Raw genomic sequence first — 21,094 nt, forward strand, 5'->3', positions numbered from 1 at the left:
AATGACATCCCTCTACTGATGCATATATTTGATTAATGAAGAAAAAAATTAAAGTAAAGGTAAAAAAATACATTACTATTTATTAATAAGCTTAGGAGTAAGTATTACATCTTTACAGTGAGTCAGTTACCTTAATAGCGTTGTAAGCACGGTCAACCTGTGCATTTCGTCTAGGTCTAACGTGCAAACATTCCTGCTCATCTTCAACCTCATAGGTGTAGCCTGACACTGATGTTACTGGCAGCAAATTGAAGACCTAAAACAATTAGAAATTAATTTATTATTAGATTATTATCTTTTGCAAAAAGTCCCAGATGACAAAGAGTGTGCTGTTTGTGTTAATGAATATATACACGTGATAGAAAAAAATATTTGAAATGGTAAATATAAAACAAGTTGCCAAGCTCCTGGAAACAAATACGTCTTAAAATAGTTAATTACTTTGGTAAATGTAATGCTATTTCAATATTTAACACCAATTTAGTAATTAATGTGTATATTATAATGACATAAAATCAAATGTCTTTTCATCAAGGTCCTTATTTATTAAAATTAAGATAAAACACTTATAAAATTGGATGGTCTGAACACATAATTCTGCACAATAAACAATTCATGTTAAAATTGTTTAACATTTCACATTTTGCTGTGTATCAGTGTACATATTTGGTTAAACTAGTCAAAGAATAACATCATAAATAATATTTATTAGATATAAGAATTATATTAGATATAAAAATTATATTAGAAAAAAAGTAGATATAAAATCTGTTGTTTTAACATTTAGTGCCACAACACATTACAGTTCAGTTTCTTGGACAATATACTGTATTTTCTATTCAATGGAAAGTCTCTATTCAAAATACTAAAAGATAAACAGCAGTACATGTAATACATTCTTTTAGATTAATCTCTTATTTAGACTGAACATTCAGTAAATTTAAACATTACCGTGTCAGGATCCAGGCGTTTTCCTGGCTCCAAGATGAACACACTCTGATCCACAGCACTGAGAGCACACAGTGAACCAGGCAGAGCTGAGAGCTGGAGATAGTTTTGCTCACCAGGAACTGCTTCACTAGGAGAGAACTGCAGCGATACCTGAAGATCATGAAATAAACACCTTTATTAAGAGCCACCAAACATCTGGATACATGAGAACAACAATTAAAGATCGAAATGTGCTTCTTTACTTTGTTTGTGAAACATTTGTCCACTTTAAAATTCTTGCTAGCAGCGATGACGTTCTCACTGGGCAGTACTCCATACACCAGAACCTGCACTACAGGAGCCATCTCAGGAACCACAGACAGTTTGAAGGAGACTCGTCCCTCTATGAGTCTTCCGGACTCTTTCACTTCAACCTTTTTGTAGCCATGATGGACTATGACTCCTCTGGAAATGACCTGGAACAAAGAGACAAAAATCACAATATTGATCAACAGTTTACTGTGATTCACTTAGAGCTGTCAGAATATAGGAAAAATAAGTGCTCAATATTTTAGTGTACAATATTACTGTATGAACTCACCGTGTAAATAAGATCAGTGCTGTAATTCTCAGTGCTTTCACCGATAATGTAGTACTTAAAATGTACGGACACCTCAGAGTCACACTTGATTGGTTCTTCTAAGCTCTCTATTGATATTTCACTGTACACTGGACTGTAAGGTGTAGCAGGTTGGAGGACTTGAATACGTGCATCACTGTTTCTAAAGAAAGGTTTTTTGTATCCTTGGTATTGGTTGCCTGGATAGACGCTGGCCTAGATGACAGTAAAGCAAGAAACGATTTTAGCAAATACACAAATTAAACATAATCCAACTAAACTTTCAGGCATCATACCATACCAACAATAAAATCTCAGTTTCAGGCTCAGCAGGTGCATCAACAGCAAATTTGGCCAATCCATCATCATCTGTAGTAAGGTTAAGAAGTAGTGTTGGGGACCAGCTTGGACCTTTCAATAGATAAACTTCCTTGTTTCGAATTGGTTCTCCACCATAGGTTACAACTTTGATCTGTTGGTCATTAAAACAAGAATTGTGATGAAAGTGTAAGACAACCCAAAGCTTATCAGAATAGTAAGAAAAACATGAATTATGAATGACAGAATATAAAAAAAACATACTTTTCCTTCAATAACTGTGTCTCGTTCAAAGTTTTTGGGTAAATCAAGAAACTCAGCTTTGCCAATTTCATAAGTAACACTTGTACGCTCAGATTTGACCATGGAAATACCTTAAAAAATACAGCAAACATGTTTTGTTTTGTTAATTAAGTCAGTCTGGTACAAGTACAACATTTCTTCCTTGGTTTGGTTCTGATGTTTAGAAAAGAACTGTAATTGACTCACCCGTCCCTTCCTCCGTCATTACAACATTAATGTCAAGAGAATCTCTAAAATTATGTTCAAATTCAGAATTGCTGAAGAGAGACATGTTGAACACATGGGTTGCACAGCCATCCTCATCCATCTGCAAGAAAATGCCAAAGGCAAACATTAGTATTGAAAATATATTCTGTTCTGTATTATACTTTTATATAAATACACACCTCTACATTTTCATGCAGGCATGGTGTAATCATTTGTACACCTTCATAATAGTATCGTTCAAATTTCCGGCACACTTCTACCCGTGCCTTACCAGGGACTGGCTGTCCGTATGTGTATCTGCAAAAACACAGGAGATTTAAACTAAGTCGGCCTTTTTAGGACCATCTAAATAATAATAGTTTAGATTTTCAGATTTTAACAAGTTTAACAACATATACTGAATAGTCATTGCATTTTCACCGGCTCAAGACAATTCATATAATTATAAACCTTTCTTTTTACTACTAAGATGCAAATCTTTACAATATGAAAGTAAATCTCTGCACACTTATATTTCTCAGAATTCATCCTGCTTCTTCTTTTAGAAGTTACATTTTAATAAACACAATAAGACCCAGTTCCACTGACAGGTTTATATTCTATTGCCATTACAGGGAATCAGATGGTGCAGAATCCATCAGATTAAGATCTTACTTTTTCTTTGCGCACTACAATCTGGTTTCTTATACTCAAAAAATCTTCTTCCAGTTTTACAAAACAAGTTTTAATAGTTGTAATTTTAAAAACATTACTTACTTTCCACAAACCTCTATCTTCAAATCTTCCTCACCAACACTCTGCTCCTTTGGAACTTTCACTGTAATCTCATACCTGGGCAAAACTAATGGTAAAACATGTTACTGAAATAAATTTAATGGTTAGTTTATTTATTAGAAGAATAATAATATTATCAGAAGAATAATAATAAATTACTATTAACACTCACCATATTTTTTTACAGTAAAAAAATGTGTGATCGACCTATCCTCAGTTATAGCCTCTAGTTTGTACTGGCCCTCAGAAGCCTCAGAGTTCAGCTGGTGAGAAAGCTGCAGTATCAGGCCTGTTGAGGAAACATTCGTCCACTGCCCGATCCTGTTACCTTTATTATCCTGTTTCCCCCCATAGAACACAAAACATTTATTTACTAGAGTGACAATATAAAGAAGACACTAAAAAGTCTTTTTAATTATTCATAACATATGTATGACATAAGTTTCCAACTTACCGCAAGGGTCAGTATGTTGTACTGTAGAGAAAAAGACAGTAAGTTTGCCATTTTTGCCATTTTTTTTAGAAAATCATCAGAAGACCTCTACAAATCACTCCATACATTACAAACAATATATTTAACTTAAAGCGTACTGAAACATTACATGACAAAAAAAGGCTTTAAATTGCTAAAAATCAAACAAATAATATATAACTCTTTCTTACCTCTTCTTCAAGTGGTACTAAATCAGCACCCATGGTGACAACTCTAAAATGCACTGAAAAAAGATCATTCAAACCAGTTAAAAAACAAATGCAATCAAGCAAATGGTCAGCAGTAGGGGTGTGACGAGACACTGATACCACAAGACGAGACGAGACACGATATTGGGTTCACGATAACGAGACAAGACGAGATTTAAAAACTTTTTTTGGACAAAATCATACACCACAAACTTAACAGACTGGTTTTTCTCACACATTGATTCTTTAAGGAATAAAAATAAGAATAAAAAATAAAAATACAACTTTTCTAGGTCTTATATAGTGCAAACTACAACCAGTCATATTAAGACTTTGGTTTGTGTATTTTTCTTTCTCCTAAATATCTTGTAATTTAACTATGCAGAAACATAACCAGTCATATTAAGACTATGCTTGAAGTGCAAACAAAGAGCTAAGGGATTAGTAAAACTGCCTATGAAACAGTCACGTGTAGGATTTACTTACAGTACTTACATATGGTTTGTGTCTTGTTGGTCACTCTGTTACCGTTTATTGTTTCCACTGGAGCCATAATGCAGCCAGACAAACAACTTAATAGTAGCAGAAGCATCTTCTATATCAGGGGTATTTAATTATATTAAATAATTAACTTGAGTGCTATACCCTGTAAGGTTGTTTGAACTGAATGATGTAAAAATATAGAAGAAGAAGAAGTTCTCGTTTTTCCGCCCGTTCTCGGGCTCCCTATCTCCTTATAAAGGCGTTTTTTCACGACCGCGACCCTGACAACACGGGTTCGATCCCGCGTGAGGAGCGGTGTGTTTATTTATTATTTTTTTTCCCTTACCGCGTCTGCACAGATATGATAGACTGAAGAGATCGTTTGGTGATCTTACCCCACACGTGATTGGTCTGTGAGTTTACTGCGCCGCACAATTAAATTCTTCTAAGTAGTTTATTGGTTTGGGTCCGCATTGGGTCTGCTGAGAGCTGCACTCACACTCGCTGCTACTGGGTTGCCAGATCCCTCTTAAAAAGTCCACACTAAACTGTTTTTTTTTAAACGAGAAATATCGTCACATCGTGGCACGATATCTCGTCACACACCTAGTCAGCAGCCAGGTTAAGAAAAGCAAACTTAAGTATTCTTATCATTAATCTGTAATAGATGTCCTAAATTGTTGTACTGTTATATACTTAAATGTGTTGCTTTCCTAGAACAGAACTGACTTTTAAGAAAATTCCAGATGAGTTTGATGGGCTTGAACTCAGAGGTTATGCTTAAAAAATTCTGACATAGTTCTCCCGAGCATGCTGCTACTACCACCATGCTTAAAAGATTGTACAGTGTTTATGGCTCACCTTTATTTCCCAAAAAAATGTTCTGGTCATTTTGGAAAAAATTAGTCAAGTATAGTGTCTGAATAGTAATGAACCGGATATTTGCTAACCAAAAATATTTGGCAGAAAATAGCAAAAAAAAAAAAAATGTGTTTGATCGAATTAGTAAAGAGACTAAATATTTGTTACAGAACAACGACATATTGAATTGACTTATATGCAGTCGAATGCAGTGCAATACATCCTCCCATGGTCAGACTATTTAGAATTGAATGATAAAATCCTTATACATCCACATAGGTCTAATATATTCAGGTCAATATGATACAAGCAATTAGAAAATTGTTATCGTATTTTTTTAGCACTATAAGGCGCACCAAATTATAAGGCGCATGATCATTAATGTCTATTTTCTGGTCTATTTTCATACAGAAAGCGCACTGAATCATAAGGTTAATCATGCAACACTAGTAATACAACTTTCTTGTTTTCTTTTTAGGGGTGTAAATACAGTAGAGATGCAGATGATGGTAGCGACTGATGCAAAATGCAGAAGCGAGAACGTACCTGTTTGGCCTGGATTGTAGATTGGTTTATCAGTCTGGATGAATGTCAGTGGGTTGTAAGATTTAAACATAACTTTCCTCTTCTCTGTCATCACAAAACTTTCACCTTTGACCTCTACTCTGATCTCTTGAATGGACTGACCTTCAATCTCTGGAGCCTGCAGAGATCACATCATCTGTTATTTTCTGTTTAACAGTGATTACATCAGAAATATAATCTAGATGTTTTCTGACCTTAAACTGAGAGCAGCGGTGAAATTCTTCCTCCACTCTCTCCTGTAGAAGTGTTCTGTTCTGGTTGGTGTGAAGCAGGTAAACAGTGAGTTGTAGAGTCTCATTTGGCTTCAGGAGACTCACACACAGTTTAGCCTCAGAGCCAGACTCAATCACCGCAGGAAACGTCACCATGAAAACACTGAAGACAAGAAGCAGAAGTTTCAGGTGGTTGTTCAGTAACATATTTATAGCAAAGCATTTATATAAATAAATGTAAATTAATTACATAAATATGCTATATAAAACATACTGTGATACAAGCTACTAATTCTATGTAATTAACAAATATGAGAGTTTATTGAAGCTGTGAGTTATGTAAGAATCCACTGTACAAAGATCAAGGCACGTTTGAACTGAACTTGCATTACTGTTGCAAAACTGTAGACAGAGAGGCTCAGGTCATATATACTGAAAAACACCAATGTGATCAATTTCATGGTTGTGCAGTCTATAAAGAGCTATAAAGAGTTAAGATCACTTTCTAACCTCCAGCTGAATCGTGACTCTTAGGACACAAAAAGTCCAAAATAACATCATTGTAATGAGACTAAGAGACATGAATCACCTAAAACAAACAAACTTATAGTACTTTTTGTGATCTGAGGAGTGCCAAACAGACTATATAGTAATGTATAGAATCCTTATATATTTAAAATACATGTCAACAAAAAGATTGTGCTAATTCATGTAATTATTAATGATACTGTACAAGTTACAGTTTAACAGGAATGGCCAGTATATTGTGAAAATCAATATATTCAACTGCTACACAGGTTCCCGTGTTTGTGCAATTTACCAGCAAAAAATTACAAAAAAAAAAATACAGGAGTTTTTTTGTGAAATTGGTTTGGTTTGGTTTCTGAAAGGATGATTTAGCACAGTACAGTCCTGTGCAAATTTATAATTGAAACATTATACAACTTCAGTTTAAACAACATACAAACACAATCCAGTGCAGTGTCACTAAGAACTGCTAACTGCTAAAAAAAAAATACATAAATATAAGTAACCTGCATACACAGTTACATATTTAGTATTTAAATACACAGCATACTGTGTTTTTGGTGTGAATAATAGATAAACACGAACACACTTACTCCAACTTCACGTTGATACCCAATCTAATTTCTGAATTACTATTATAAGATCCAAATCTAAGTAAGCTTTAAGTATGCTTACAATAACACCATAAATCAATACTGACCCAAATCTTTTCTCTAATCAGGTCGATGGAATTCTTTCAACCCACCGAAATCACATTCATGTCTCTAAGACTGGACAGAAATGGTCTGGTTAATAATCCAGTATGACTTACTGTGAAGCGTTAAAAACTAACAGAACTGCACAGCCTTTATTACGCTGACAGTTTTAACTACAGGTGTATGATTTGGCACAACACCTGCATTTAGCTACACTGTGATGTTTTGTTCGTTTTTTATAGTTCACAATCACTCACACTCTGCCCTATTCAGCATTCTATTGCTTCTTTGTACTGATCGTCTGTATAAATCCAGATTCCCTGGTCCTTGTAAAGTTTCTTTGATACTGCCTATAATCTTATTACACATATATTTCATGATTTGTAATGGAAGTTAGAGCTAAAAAAATATTTAATATTCAAAATACTGTCTTTTTTCTATTTTTGCTTCCAAATAAAACATATGTGCATGACAAAGGGTGTGAAAATTATTCACATTCATTATTCAGGTAAAAGTTTAACATACTTCTATAGAAGTTGCAGTATCAGCTTTTTACTCAAGTAAAAGTGTAAAAGTACTGTAAAAGGACAAAAAGCTTAGCCGTAACACAGGATCCTATGGTGTACTTCATAGAATGTTAATATATTAAAGAAGCTTAGTTGAGACATTTTGCTTCTGAGTTCTCTTGAGTCGCTGTCACAGATCATCTTCATACTAGGCTACATACATCTGCCATGTTCTTGCTGGAGTGTGAGGGGGCGTGACGTGTGCAGGCGTGATCGATCGTGTATAAATTAATAGGGTGTCAGAATGGAATATATGTTTATACTTCTCCTTCAACCACAATCAAATTCACTCTATTCGGCTGGAGAGATTTATCTGGATAGATTTTTTTTAACGATGTGAAGCCGGGATTAAAACAGGCTGAAATGAAATACGAGTAACGAGGCTATTTTTTGAATATATGGAGAGGAAAGTACAGATACTTGTGTGAAAATGTAAGTAGTAGAACTAAAAAGTCAACTGTAAAATAATTACTCCAGTAAAGTATAGATAACCAAAGTTACTACTTAAGTAAGACAACAAAGTATTTGTACTTGGTTACTTTACACCTCAGGTGCATGACCAAAATGCATGCCTTGCATTTTAATTTTTGCAGTTGTTTAGAAATTTCATGACTAGTAGCACAATAGATTTTTTTTTTTTTCAAAATTCATTTAATAAAATAAATTATCTTTACTTTGATGTCCACTAAAAGTTAAGAGGGTTTTTTTATTCCCTTGTTAAAGTAAACATTTTGGAGATACAAGAAGTTGTGTAACAACCACAATTCATTTTTACAGAATGGACGACCTATATTTCTGACCAAAAGACATCTTTTAGGATTACTTACGGTCCGGATGGTTCTCCATAGACAGGGAGAAAGAGGAGACAGGCTAACAGCAGCCCTTCCCGTACAGGAAGCCCACCGACAGCCATGATGAGGTCTGGTCAGAAACAGCAGGATCAGAAGTTTCCCCCTTTTTAAAGAATGTCCAGCCCACAAGAGGATCTCTGTAAACATTTTGACTCAGCAGCTCATTAATGATTAATACCTTAATCAATGCAGGTTGGCTAAATTGAAATTGACTACTGTAAGCAAAAACATATTCTGAAATGTAGTATTTCATAATGTGTAGTAGAGCGGGGTTATAGACAATTGGAGTAAAAACAACATATAACATTTTATATATTTTTAAATAACAGTAGAGTTGAAAACTTAAATTTGACTATTGCCTAAATGTATCAGTGTTCAATACTTCAGGCATTAAGTAATGCATGCACAGATTTTTGTTTTTAAATCAGTTTTTAAAGCATTTTAAAGTTTACATATTAATAAAAATAGTGCCTGGTCTTTATTAATGTTTTAGAACAAGGAACACATGCAAGTTATATTACTGATCATGAAAAATTGTGGCACAAAAAAAGTTTTAAAAACTTGAACGGAATTGTTCAGATCCAGTTTTTCCAGTGTGTGTCATCTTGCATTGATAAGAACCACCCCCTTAGAATACCATTTCCATTATTGCTTAAACATCTGACAAAAGACACACAGGGTATATACAGTGTTAATGACACATACCTGCGTGGGCCTAATGTTAGCAGAACACCATGATTGAGTCAAAGTTGCCCTTTAGCTCTCACCATTTAAAAGAACCCCACTGTCTGTTGACCTACAGAAAAACGGATGGTCACTGACCTGTTTCAGTTGTACAATCTTCAAACAAACACCTCACTCCTGCGCTCTTATCAGCTCCTAAAAGAGAATAATGATTCAATGTAATCCTGCAGCACTAAGGTCCTCAGATCTACTAAATAATGCAATTCAGTTGCTGCTCATGATCCCGTCGTGCATTGGCCCTCTGCATGAAAGCACTTATCACTGGGTGTGTTTGCTGCATATAACACCAAATATCAATGTTATGCAGCTGGGTGTGTACAGCAGTGACAGACAATTTTATTTTAAGGAAGGCCTGCTAACAGGTTGTGAAATAGGGAGGGGTGCAGCAAGTAAGCTCGTAAGATGGTGTGTTCAGGGTGATGAGCAGTGTTACTTTTCTGCCACACATTCTGCTTTGCATTTAGGACAAAAAGTTCAACTTTGGTCCCATCGGATGTTCAAAGCTTGGAATATGTTTTTATAACCTGAGCCTGCTTTAAACTTCTCCACAACCTTATTATGCTGTTTGTTTACTAGTGTTCTCTAACAAACCACTAAGGCCTTCACAGAACAGGTCTTTATTTATACTGAGACGAAATTACACACAGCTATTAACTAATTAAGTGACTTCTAAAAGGCAACTGGATTTGATTTATTTTGGGGTTTCAGAGTAAAGGAGTCTGAAATGTTCTTTTTTTTTGTTTGTTTGTTTTTTTATTTTTTCATTTCATTCCAGTTCACAATTATGTGCTATTGTGTTTGTCTAATACTTTAAATCCCAATAAAATACAAAATAAAAAGTATGAATACTTTTGCAAGCCACTATATATATACATACATACATCTCATCAACAAAAATTGAGCATTTTATCAAGTTGATCATAAATGTAAAGATTTGGAAAGAGACAGGCCCCACACTAACCTACACATGGTTTTGTGAATCCTAAACCTAGTTCATCAGGTGGATATAACAAAAAAGGCTTATAAAATCAGGATTTCCTGCAATATAGCTGCAGGACTTCGCATAACCAGTCACATCACATCTGGCTTAATTAACTTCATGCAGTAGGTTTTGTTGAGATAAGCCAGGATTCTCTCATTAGATTATGTGTGCCTGCACTTCAAAAAAGTGCAGGAGCTCAGGGGGGGCTGAGCTCGCACTGCATCTAATATTTGGTAGAAAAAAGAAATAGAAAAAAATTTCTGGTTAATAGAAAAATATCTTAAATGATCCTATCTTCCTTTTGTGGAATTTAAAGCATATTGTTGCTTTCCAACGAAAGACAACAATGTCCATTTTTTTTACGATTTTTAGTTTTCTAAAACTAAAACAAACGGTCCCTAACACTGTGTCAAAATTTCTTGATGAATGGATGAACAGATTCTCCAAAATTACCTGAAATAAACTGTTTTTATATATTTAGTTTTATATATGCTGTTACTGCACTCTTTACTGCAGCATTTACAAAATACTGCACATTTAGACTTTCATCATAATAACTATAAAAAGACACAGAAACACAGAGAACTCTTAAACTATTAAAAGTATAAGTCTTTCCTTTAGATAAATTACAGCTGAAGCCAGAGAGAAGGGAGTACCGTTTCCTACACCTTCAAAAGATTCTTGGAAACTGGAGAAAACTGGTTCAGGAAAAGGCCTGGCTGACCCACATGACAACATCTTTAGCTAAGCTAAACATTGGACTAAGTCTCAGATAAGACTTAGAAGTCTGACAGGTGAAGTGCAATAATACAATCATTGCTAAGATGTAAAAATAAAAAAGTAGCTTATCTGGGCCATACAGCACTGCTACTGGACAATAAAAAAAATAATGTTTTTTAAACTTTTGTCCAGTAGTGTATATAATCAGAAAGTATATTTTTAAATAAACTACTAAAAATAAGATAACTAGGTTGTCTTTACTAACTGCTGATGCAATTCCAATGGTGCTTGTCCAATCAGTTTAATTATCAGTTTGATGAAGGAAAATGATAAGTAAGCTCTGAGACTATATGCTGATTCCTTTCTCCTCTTCCTCCTAATCTTGGGTGTGTTCAGCTGTACTGGCCATGGCGAAACAATACATGACTGTCATTTTCTGTTTATTGTTGATGTAAAAGTTAGGGGTGTTGCTCATATTGAGCAACCGAGGAATAATAGTGAATATTGTTTAAAACGTACTGTTTGTAGATTTTAATACATATTAAAATGTACTCTGTAATGTGCTGAAGATATTATTCAATTCAGTTATTACTTTTTGTTTTTTAATGCAGTTGAAATTATTATATTCTATCTAAAGATTTTAGAGGGAAGATTTTGTAGGCCATCTTATCATAATTACATTAATAAACACTAATAAACCTATAAACAAATCTTACATGTTTGCAAAGGACCCCCTGATGATATTCTTAATTATTTTTATTCTTACAAAATGTTTAATTCTCAAAATAATTAGCCCTTTTCTGTGGGGGACGTTTTCTGTGGGGGATTAGTGATATGTAAATCAGAACCAATGAATATGTCTGTCTATAGAGAAAATAACCTTCTTCTTGTCCTCTTTGCCTGTGTTTAGACTTTTACTCCCATCTTTCCTCCTTTTTATTTTCTGTCTTTCTCTTTCTCTACAGTTCTGTTTTATTGAATGATTTGCCTACACAATGAACCACAATTAAATAAGAAGTATAATATGGTTGTTGTATTCTGCTGTAGTGATTAACTGTAATAATCTGACTTCACCAGTACCAATTTCTGTCAACAAGAGAATGTGATCTTCATTGAAACAACTGGTATAAACAGATGGCAGATGGCTTTGTGAGAAGAATCATCAGGTTGCAAGCAAGCATTATTGAGTCTGACATTAAATATTCATTATAAAACAATTCCAGCCTTTATTGTAAAGTTGTGCATATCTGAAAATGGTTTCTCTGAGAATTGCATTATTTTTTATTGTTTGTTCCCAAGCAGGAAATAGAGCATTGAAGTAATCCAAGAGGATGTTAATCAATATAGTGGCATATTCAGTCATCCAATGAACAGTTTATTGTATTTGGCCATATCCATTTAACCATATTATACATATAATTATATAATTGCCTTTTTACTCTCCCTATGTATGATTTTATCAATACACACACACACACACACACACACACAACCATTATCTGCCAGCACTCTAATCTGTTTATCTCTTTTGTGCCCTGCCCACAAGATGCTTACTAGAAATTATCCAGTTCCACTCTGTACACTCACTTTGTCCAGACCTTCATCCCCACATCACAGAAGTTTTATATCAACGCAGAAAGCAATGATAAGAGGTAAGACTTTTGCAAAGCTATATTTTTCACTTTTAAATTGACAACCTGTTGAGCACATGCACATTTTCTACAGCCTCTTAAAATGTTTGGGCTACACAAACTGTCATTATACCTAAAAACTGAAAATGTTCTGTGTTTGAATCGAGTTTAAAGTTAAACAGCAACACGGATGTAACTAGAGCCGGGAAAACAGTGTTAGGGCAAGACTGATGGAAAACAAAGAGAATGGGTGTGACTCGTGGTCTTCCTGCACTGACACAAACTCAAACATCAGATATACATGTAGCTGTGCATTAAACAGGTTGTGCTTCATAAGTAACAGTGAAGTCAATAGGCCCCAGAGAAAGAGATGCAAGCAAAAAGGAAATACAATAAGAAATGCAGTTATTTTCACATGTTCAACCAACAGCAGCCTGAAAGAATTCAGTGAAGTATATTCTGAAAACACTTTTACGGTTGTAAAGGGTCACTTTCATACAAAAACCTTATATTTAACATTTTACTTTTGACATTTGATAAAAACATTTGAAAGCTGAGATTTTGTAATTCTGTCGGTTTAGCATAAAATGTCTAGAAAAAACAACACAATACAATCTGTTGCATTTTGGTTACAAATTAAACAAGTTGGCTCTTTCATCTTTCGCTCTGTTGGTGTCTTTTAAAGAGCCTCTACACAAAATGAACATATTGTTGCTGTCCAGTGAAAAACAAGCATCTCCATTTTTTTTTGTAGATCTTTAGTTTACTACATAATTTGAAGAAACAAACTGCCTCTTACACTGAGTCAAACTGTATTCATGAATGGACCAAAATAAATTTGCCAAAATTACCTGAAAAAACTCATTTGACATTGAGGTTTTGTCTCTCTCCTGTAAAGTTTCTGTTTTGGAGATACATGTTTTTATTGGACAGCAACTATATGTTTATTCAACATTCTGAGGAGAATCCTGAATAAAGTCTATTTTACTCCACAAATTAATACCGTACAATCCAATAATTTAAAATGAAAACTGCATTAATACCTTAGCTATAGAATTATTCAATATTAAATTATATAATTATTAATAAGTGCCTACATTGGCCACAGTAATAATCAGAGGCTTCCTCAGTCATTCCTTTGCTTTCTCTAAACACCACCCACTGACTGAGGCTGAAGACACAGATCTCGGGGGAAACAGATAGCAGGAGGTATTGTTTGTAACATTATTAATATTTTAATTAATAATTAAAAGAAACAAACCCAAACTCTTAGACTTGGTTGTAACATTTCTAATTCTAGAAGAACTGCAGAATTACATTACCAGTAAATACATGTAGATCTGCAACGGTTTTCCTATGACATCATTTATAATGTGTATAAACTGTGCTCTCTTACACAGAGCTTCTGCAGTCCCCTAGAGGGATTTACATCTCCATTCTTTTCCTGTCACTGTTCATTGGTAAGAGTCTTATCTAAAGCATTTTATGAACTTGCATGCTCATTCATTAAATGTGACTTGTTGTTTGTTTTTACAATATATTTAACACACAGAAAACCTCTTACACAAACTCTTTAAATAACAAACAGCTTAAATTCCTTTTTCATCTAAAATGTTTTATTTGTTATATGTTATATTTTAACTGGTCTAAACTGGTTTAATCTGGCAAGGGCAGTGAAAGTGCTGGTGTCTTTTTTTTCCACTTATAAGAAACAAATAAAAAAATCTAAATAAAGTAACATTATTTATGCAGGTTTCACTATGGCAGTGAGGATATTTAAATTTAGCTTACAGGTTATTATGATTAATAGTATCAGTATTAAATAGTACACAGAGGAAACACAGCTGGATACTTGTTTAACAGCAGAAAGCAAGGTTTGGATAACAGCAATCATTCAATTGTCCTAGCTCGTCTACATTTATTTAGTCATGTGTTTTTTCACCCTTACGTTTTTATTCAAATTATACTCTAATGTTTTAAAGCTAAGTATTTTGGACAGTGATACATTTTTTAAAATATTCAATCTAATTAAAAGCCTGAAGCCTTAATTAAGTGCCTTAAACTTAAATCACTTGGCCAGTATATGTGAGTAAATGTGTCCCAAAATGCATTGCGGGTCTCGCTACTAAGCAACAGACAGCCGAAGAAATGGAGCGGACAGCGAGCCATCAGGGTTGCCAGATTGTTACAGTGGGATTCAGATAAAACCATAGACTGTATATAGCTGGACAGAGCATCGTCTCTCAAAAGTGAAGCCACCACAGGTCGGGCGCCCTCTGCTGTTCGGTTTCAGAAAGCTGTGTAACCCCACCCATCCCCATAGGTTTCAATGGCAAAACAGACAACTTTCAATCACGTTTTTTCCAATATACTGTAATTCTACCTCCATTATTTAAATGCAACAGCTAGTGCTACCTCTGCTTATATTGTAATGTTTTATATCCCCACGGAACTTGTTTTTAAAAACGTTATTCAGTAACAATATTACAGGGTTTATTCCAACATGATCTTGACTAAAATACCTCAAATATCTTAAATATCACTAATTACAAAAACAATATTTAACTGAGTTTATCTGCATGTTTGTATTCTGTGTTTTGTGCCTTGTATCATTGGACACACGAACCAAGAAAAGGAGATACAGTACATAAAAATAAGCTTGCAAGTAATGACAGAAAGAAATACTCCTATATCGTAACGACCATAAACACAGCTTCAAATTTCCATCAGCAGAACTAAAAGATCTGTCTCTGCCAGGTTAGATATCTAACTACAACACTGATCAGTTCAATTCCCAAACTCTTAGCACAGCGTTTCCTCCGGAGAATTTCAGACACAACTCGACATTTGGCATTTAATTCAGAGCTCAGCTCTGCTCAACCCCCTCTCACCTGTGTGTTTATGCGACCGGCGCTGGCGCAGGATAATGATGAGTTAGTGTCCGAATTCACTCCTGTTTCACGACTACTTAGTGAACTACATAGTGTCTCCCTAAATAGCGCAACACTAATGAGGGAGTAGGGAGCCATTTCGGTCCCAGCCTGTGCGATGTCTACTGGGCAATCAAACATGGCTGCGTCCCAAATAGCGTACTTCCATACTAAACAGTATGCGAGAAGGGGGGTTAGTGTGCCGAATGCACAATAGGCGAGTTTGAGGAGGCGAAACGTTCCCAGATTACGTACTGCACAGGTGTTCTGTCGAATTGTCCTACCCATCGATACATGCTTCCCAAAGATACTGCGCATGCGCTGACCTACACAATTTAATTATTTATCGTGTTTTTTTTATTTATAATTAATCTGTTTTAGGGGGGTTATGTGCATTAAACAACCTGGACGCACTGACATTGGACAAACATGTAAATGGAAACTAATAATTACAATTATTATTATAATAAATAAATACAAAAGCAGTTTGTGCCTTTGTACCTTTTCTGCCCAAAGTGCCTTTTGAAATGATTTATTTATTTATTTATTTTTGTAAGTGTATATGTGGAAGTCTGTCTGTGTGGCCCAAAATAATAATAATAATAAAATAGTAATAATAATAATTTGATCTACCCTCGGATGGTCATATGATCCACATAGACGTGCCCTCACTGCAAAATTTTGGACTATATTAGTATAAACACAGCAATAAAAATAATTAATTAGAAGAATGTGAATTGTATTTTTTTTCAACCTCTCATCTAAGCAAATTAGAACTTGTTTATAACATTTATATACACAGAAATGAAATATAATATGCATAAAAATAAATCATGTAACTTTCATAACCTTGCACAAAGTGGATGGTCGAGCACAAATACATTTAAATATATAATGATTTCTATATTATTTGACTATTTTTAATAATAAAGGACAGATTATGAATCAGCACCATCAATGCTTGACCTCTATTAAAAAGTTAAGGTGTGTGATTTTGGAAAGGCTGACTTTTCTTACTTCACTAATTTACAAAAAGAGTAAGCGTAACACACTTAAACATATTGACTGGTACTACACAACCATACCCTCATGCTTTCTCATTTCTTTTAAGCAGAAAAATATATAATTTAAAATAGTCAATCCTTTTTAAAACATTGTGTTGTAGGTGAGTGAGGTCTTTCTACACTTGAATCTTCACTTTATTAAATCTTTTCAATGCAGTGTTGACCTTTTTTTTTTACATGTCAATACAAGAGAGATCGTGTTTATGGTAAATGTTGTAATGTTATTACATGTTAAATGGTTTACTAGGCATTTTCCTGTAACTTTGTAGTATTTATACACAATAATTACAACTTGAATCTGTCTGGGTTAATGGATATTAATGTGTCTCAGGCAAATGTAACAATATATGGAGCACAGTATGTAGGGAGTAAAAACCCTTTTTTTAAAAACATTCATTCATTATTTATATGAGAAAATGTATTCACCTTCATTCTGTACACAGTTTTGAACAGTCTGCTGAGGCTAAATTACATTTATCAAATAACTACAAGGCATTGCCTATTTCAAGTGTTTAAATCGTAACACTAGAAAAAAAGTTTATAAAAAAAACCTTCAAAGCACATTAAACAGCAAGACCATATTAAATGGCTAAGGCTAGGCACTGCATCACATACATTTGTGATCGTTGTAATTCCTAAGATAAGCATACTTCTTCCCACACTTCTGACAGCTGTACGGTTTGACTCCAGTGTGAATCTGCATGTGGGCCCTCACATTATTAGGCTGGCTGAAGCTTTTTCCGCAGATTTCACAGCTGAACGGCTTCTCTCCGGTGTGAACGCGTTTGTGTCTGCTTAAGTTTCCGGTGGAGCGGAATGAATTTCCACATATGTCGCACTTGTGTGGTTTCTCCCCGGTGTGAACGAGCATGTGCATCTTCAGTCCGTTGGCCAGGTTGAAGGCCTTTGGACAAAAGGAACATTTGTAGGGTTTCTCATTATTGTGCAGGAGCATGTGCACTTTCAGAGAGGCTTTGCTGACATATGTCTTTTTGCATATTACACATTCGGACGCATTCAGCCCAGAGTGCTGCTGCTCGTGTGTGTAAAGGCCTGCTGTGCTGCTGAAGGTCTTGCCGCATACCTTACAGGTGAGAGGATCACTTTCAGAATGAATCCTCTGGTGCATTTTCAGAGTATAAGTGGTGCTGTAGCACTTGCCGCAGACATCGCAGCGCTGGGGTTTCTTCTCCGACTCTTCGACAGAACCTTCATGTGTTCGCATGTGATTTCTGAGTGTGTAATTGTACACAAATGTCTTGCCACATTTCTCACACATGAAAGGCTTGGACGCTCCGTGCACTGGCATGTGCTCCTTCAACGAGCTCTTCTGACTGTAGCGCTTGCCGCACGTCTCACATTTGTACGGCCTTATGCCCAGGTGATTACGCATGTGCCTTCTCAGGTTCTCCCGGTGTCTAAACTTCTGCCCGCAGGTCTCGCATGTATGGGGCTTCTCTCCAGAGTGAACTACCTGGTGCTTCCTCAAATTGGCCCGCCGTTTAAAGGTCTTGTCACAGAGCTCGCAACTCCATGGCTTTTCATCCGTATGTGTCCCCTTGTGGATTAAAAGCGTACTTGACTGAGTGAAGCGTTTGCCACATAATTTGCACTGGTACGGCTTCTCGCCTGTATGGAGCCGCTGGTGTGCTTTCAGGACGTACTCTAGAGTGAAGCCTCTTCCACATACGCCGCAAAGGAATGGCTTCACTTGCAAATGGATGCGTTCATGACTCTCCAGGTCAATGAAGCTCTTGCCGCACGTTTGGCAGCGACGCAGCTCCTTTTTCTTTTCACAACCTGTCAGCTGATGACGTTCTAGAGCTTTCTGAAATACGTACTTCTTTCCACATTTCTCACAGCTAAAGCCCTCTTTCCACTCGTTCCTCTTTCCACTCTTTTTTCTTAATGTCTGATGTGCATTCAATCCACGTTTCTTAACGAAACTCTTATTAGACTGTAGACAGCTTACAGCGGCATGGAGAGCCATGTGAGCTTTGAGATGAAGCAGCTTGCTGAAGGTTCTTTTGCAGATCTTACAGCAGATTCTCTGTGTCTTTATGCACCCCACCTCTCTTACGTTGGGTAAATCTGTAACTGCATTCACTTCTGTCCCTACCGTTACAATACAAATATCAACCAGTCCTGGATTAATGAGTTCCATCATTTGTTCTTCTTCCTTGATCTGCAATGTTTCCTTGTCCATAGCATTCTCCTGGATCTGTTCAGGAATTTCTTCTTCTTTAATGAGCATCAGACTACCCATCATGTTTGACTGCAAAGAAGGAAAACAGGACATTTGATTACAGACTGAACATTATATACTGTAATACTACAGCACTGACAAGCTGAAGTAAGCAAAATCTTACTCCAATATGCCACAAGTCATGTGTCAAGAACTGGTATCATGTCCCATGACTTTCGCAAGGTTCCTTGGAAGTTAAGGATGCAGCACAGACCTGGAGTATATGTGTGTGGAGCCTCCTGTATTAACTGTGAATGTGAGTCACTTGTTTGTCCACATCCAAATCATTATCTACCACTGCGCTGTCCACTGTGTGTGTTTTTTTTTTTTTACCTGTGTACCAGTGTTTAGTTTTGGCTCACAAGTAACACCTTACAACTTATACATGTTCTCCCAAGCGGTCAACTGAGGGACAGTCCAATGATTTTTGGCATGTCAGTGTACATTGGCGAAAACTGAAATAAACCTTTAGGGTGAACCTGGAATGAGGAAGTTTACATTTTGGAACTCTAATCATAGCAAAGGTTTACTCTGCAAATACTCAGGTATTTGAAATTTGTAAGACTTAACAAACCTGCTGTGCTGTTGAGAGGAAAGCATCAAGTGACTCAGGTTGGTCAAGATCTCCACTATTTTCTTCTTTCCAACTCGGAGGGCCAACAGCTATGATCTCCTCAGGAGCTGCAGGGAGTGAGCAGACAGTGCAGATAAATCGGTAAGGGTACGAGACCAGTAGAACAACAGTAAAACAACGAGGCAGGTCGTACTGTGGTACACCACTTAGCAAAACACATCTGAACAGGACGGTGGAAATGAAGGATGATATGAATCTAGTCTTTATCAATCTGATGGCTGTTGGGTATTTACTTACATCCTCGCATGCTACTAGTCACAGATTCATGACTCATCTCCAGCTTTGGTTCCATCTTGAGGTTATCCTGTGTAGTCTGATTCTCAGTTAAAGGCAGATGTAAAACTGCTGAATTGTCACTAAAGAGCCTGCAGACCTTCTCCACCGCTTCCTTTATGTGGATTTCGAGGACAGTGTTCAGCTGAGCCTGAAATGTAAGACAGTTCAAAGTAAACTGCAATGAACAAGGAAATTTTAATGCCTTGCTGACTTCTTGGCAACTTAACCAGACTTTGCTCTATCTACTGTTTTGCATTAGCAAACCAGAAAAAAACAAACAACTGAAGGAAAATATCAAACACAAAAACAAGCCTATGGTAATTAGTGTAATTTATTACAGAATAAAAATACAAAAATCCTGCACCTAACAACTAGGGTTACATACTAATAAATGAATGGGATTGCTGATTATAAGTGTACCTATTGATATAATCTTATATTTATGTATAATTAAAATGTGATAATTATAAATAGTGTAATCAGGATCCTGTAACGTGAATTAAAGGAGACACTCTTTGGAACAATGGAACGATGTTAAGAAACAAACCCGACTGAGCTGCTCACTGAATTTATCCGATTCAATTTTGAAATTGGAATAAATATTTCAAAATTAGTCTAGGCTCTTATGGGTTTAAACATGCTTCTAAAAATGCTTCTTAAAAATGTGTGGTTTGTTTTATTAACACAAATGACCCGACAACAATTTCATAACTGGTATTTTAACATCACAGAATAGCAATCATTTTCAGAGCCAGTTATACAGAATGTAAAACATTTAATTAAAGCATTTGAGATTTTCAAATGGCTGGAAGACACGAATGGTTCAAATGGTTGGACGAATGAACCAGTTTTATCTGCAGCACTATCCCAGCACACCTAAATTCTGTAAATAAGATCAGATGGAAGACCCTGACACTCATACACTGTGCTGTGATGGTTTTGGGAGGTTCAGAATATGATTCAACGTTATAGTTTTATATGTATGGTGTGTATTATACTTTCCTTACAATAAATACGTATATCTTGTTTGTTTTCTATTCGTATAGCCTGCATTGTGGTCTAGCAGTGTAGATAGAGACATTCAACCATTTTAAATGAACCAGTTTTACCTGCAGCACTAACCCAGCACACGTACATTCTGCGCGATACATATAAGATCAGATGAAAGACCTGTGGTGCTTTTAAGAGGTTCAGTATATGTAAGGAACTTCATGAGCTAAAATGATGGTTAAAGTGCTAAAAGGACAGGTTTAGA

The 21,094-nt window shown here is 35.6% G+C and overlaps 2 protein-coding genes across 3 annotated transcripts in view; both read right to left on the bottom strand.

Moving 5' to 3' along the window:
- Positions 1–15,727, bottom strand: part of LOC103040601 (alpha-2-macroglobulin) — a 42,983-nt gene extending 27,256 nt beyond the window's left edge. The window contains exons 1-15 of one of the 2 annotated variants that reach the window (XM_022668835.2): positions 8,590–8,731; positions 5,956–6,136; positions 5,723–5,879; positions 3,815–3,867; positions 3,606–3,626; positions 3,324–3,489; positions 3,134–3,218; positions 2,557–2,674; positions 2,357–2,477; positions 2,132–2,241; positions 1,851–2,021; positions 1,532–1,765; positions 1,194–1,406; positions 952–1,101; positions 131–256 (exon numbers count right to left, since the gene is read on the bottom strand). In XM_022668835.2, the coding sequence (XP_022524556.2) occupies positions 131–256; positions 952–1,101; positions 1,194–1,406; positions 1,532–1,765; positions 1,851–2,021; positions 2,132–2,241; positions 2,357–2,477; positions 2,557–2,674; positions 3,134–3,218; positions 3,324–3,489; positions 3,606–3,626; positions 3,815–3,867; positions 5,723–5,879; positions 5,956–6,136; positions 8,590–8,675 (1,992 nt within the window). In that variant the 5' untranslated portion in view covers positions 8,676–8,731. Of the gene's footprint in view, positions 1–130; positions 257–951; positions 1,102–1,193; positions 1,407–1,531; positions 1,766–1,850; positions 2,022–2,131; positions 2,242–2,356; positions 2,478–2,556; positions 2,675–3,133; positions 3,219–3,323; positions 3,490–3,605; positions 3,627–3,814; positions 3,868–5,722; positions 5,880–5,955; positions 6,137–8,589; positions 8,751–9,435; positions 9,493–15,581 lie in introns of those variants that run through there. The other variant, XM_049466945.1, reaches the window with a different exon arrangement.
- Positions 15,728–16,795: 1,068 nt separating this feature from the next.
- The window catches only part of LOC111192347 (zinc finger protein 883), a 48,514-nt gene continuing 44,215 nt past the window's right edge, over positions 16,796–21,094 (bottom strand). Inside the window, exons 3-5 of the mRNA XM_022668890.2 lie at positions 19,801–19,987; positions 19,504–19,610; positions 16,796–18,959 (exon numbers count right to left, since the gene is read on the bottom strand). Coding sequence (XP_022524611.2) covers positions 17,292–18,959; positions 19,504–19,610; positions 19,801–19,987 — 1,962 coding nt within the window. The 3' untranslated portion in view covers positions 16,796–17,291. The remainder of the gene's footprint in view (positions 18,960–19,503; positions 19,611–19,800; positions 19,988–21,094) is intronic.

The sequence above is a fragment of the Astyanax mexicanus genome, chromosome 18 (assembly GCF_023375975.1).
Source record: "Astyanax mexicanus isolate ESR-SI-001 chromosome 18, AstMex3_surface, whole genome shotgun sequence".
NCBI classification, from domain to species: domain Eukaryota; kingdom Metazoa; phylum Chordata; class Actinopteri; order Characiformes; family Acestrorhamphidae; genus Astyanax; species Astyanax mexicanus.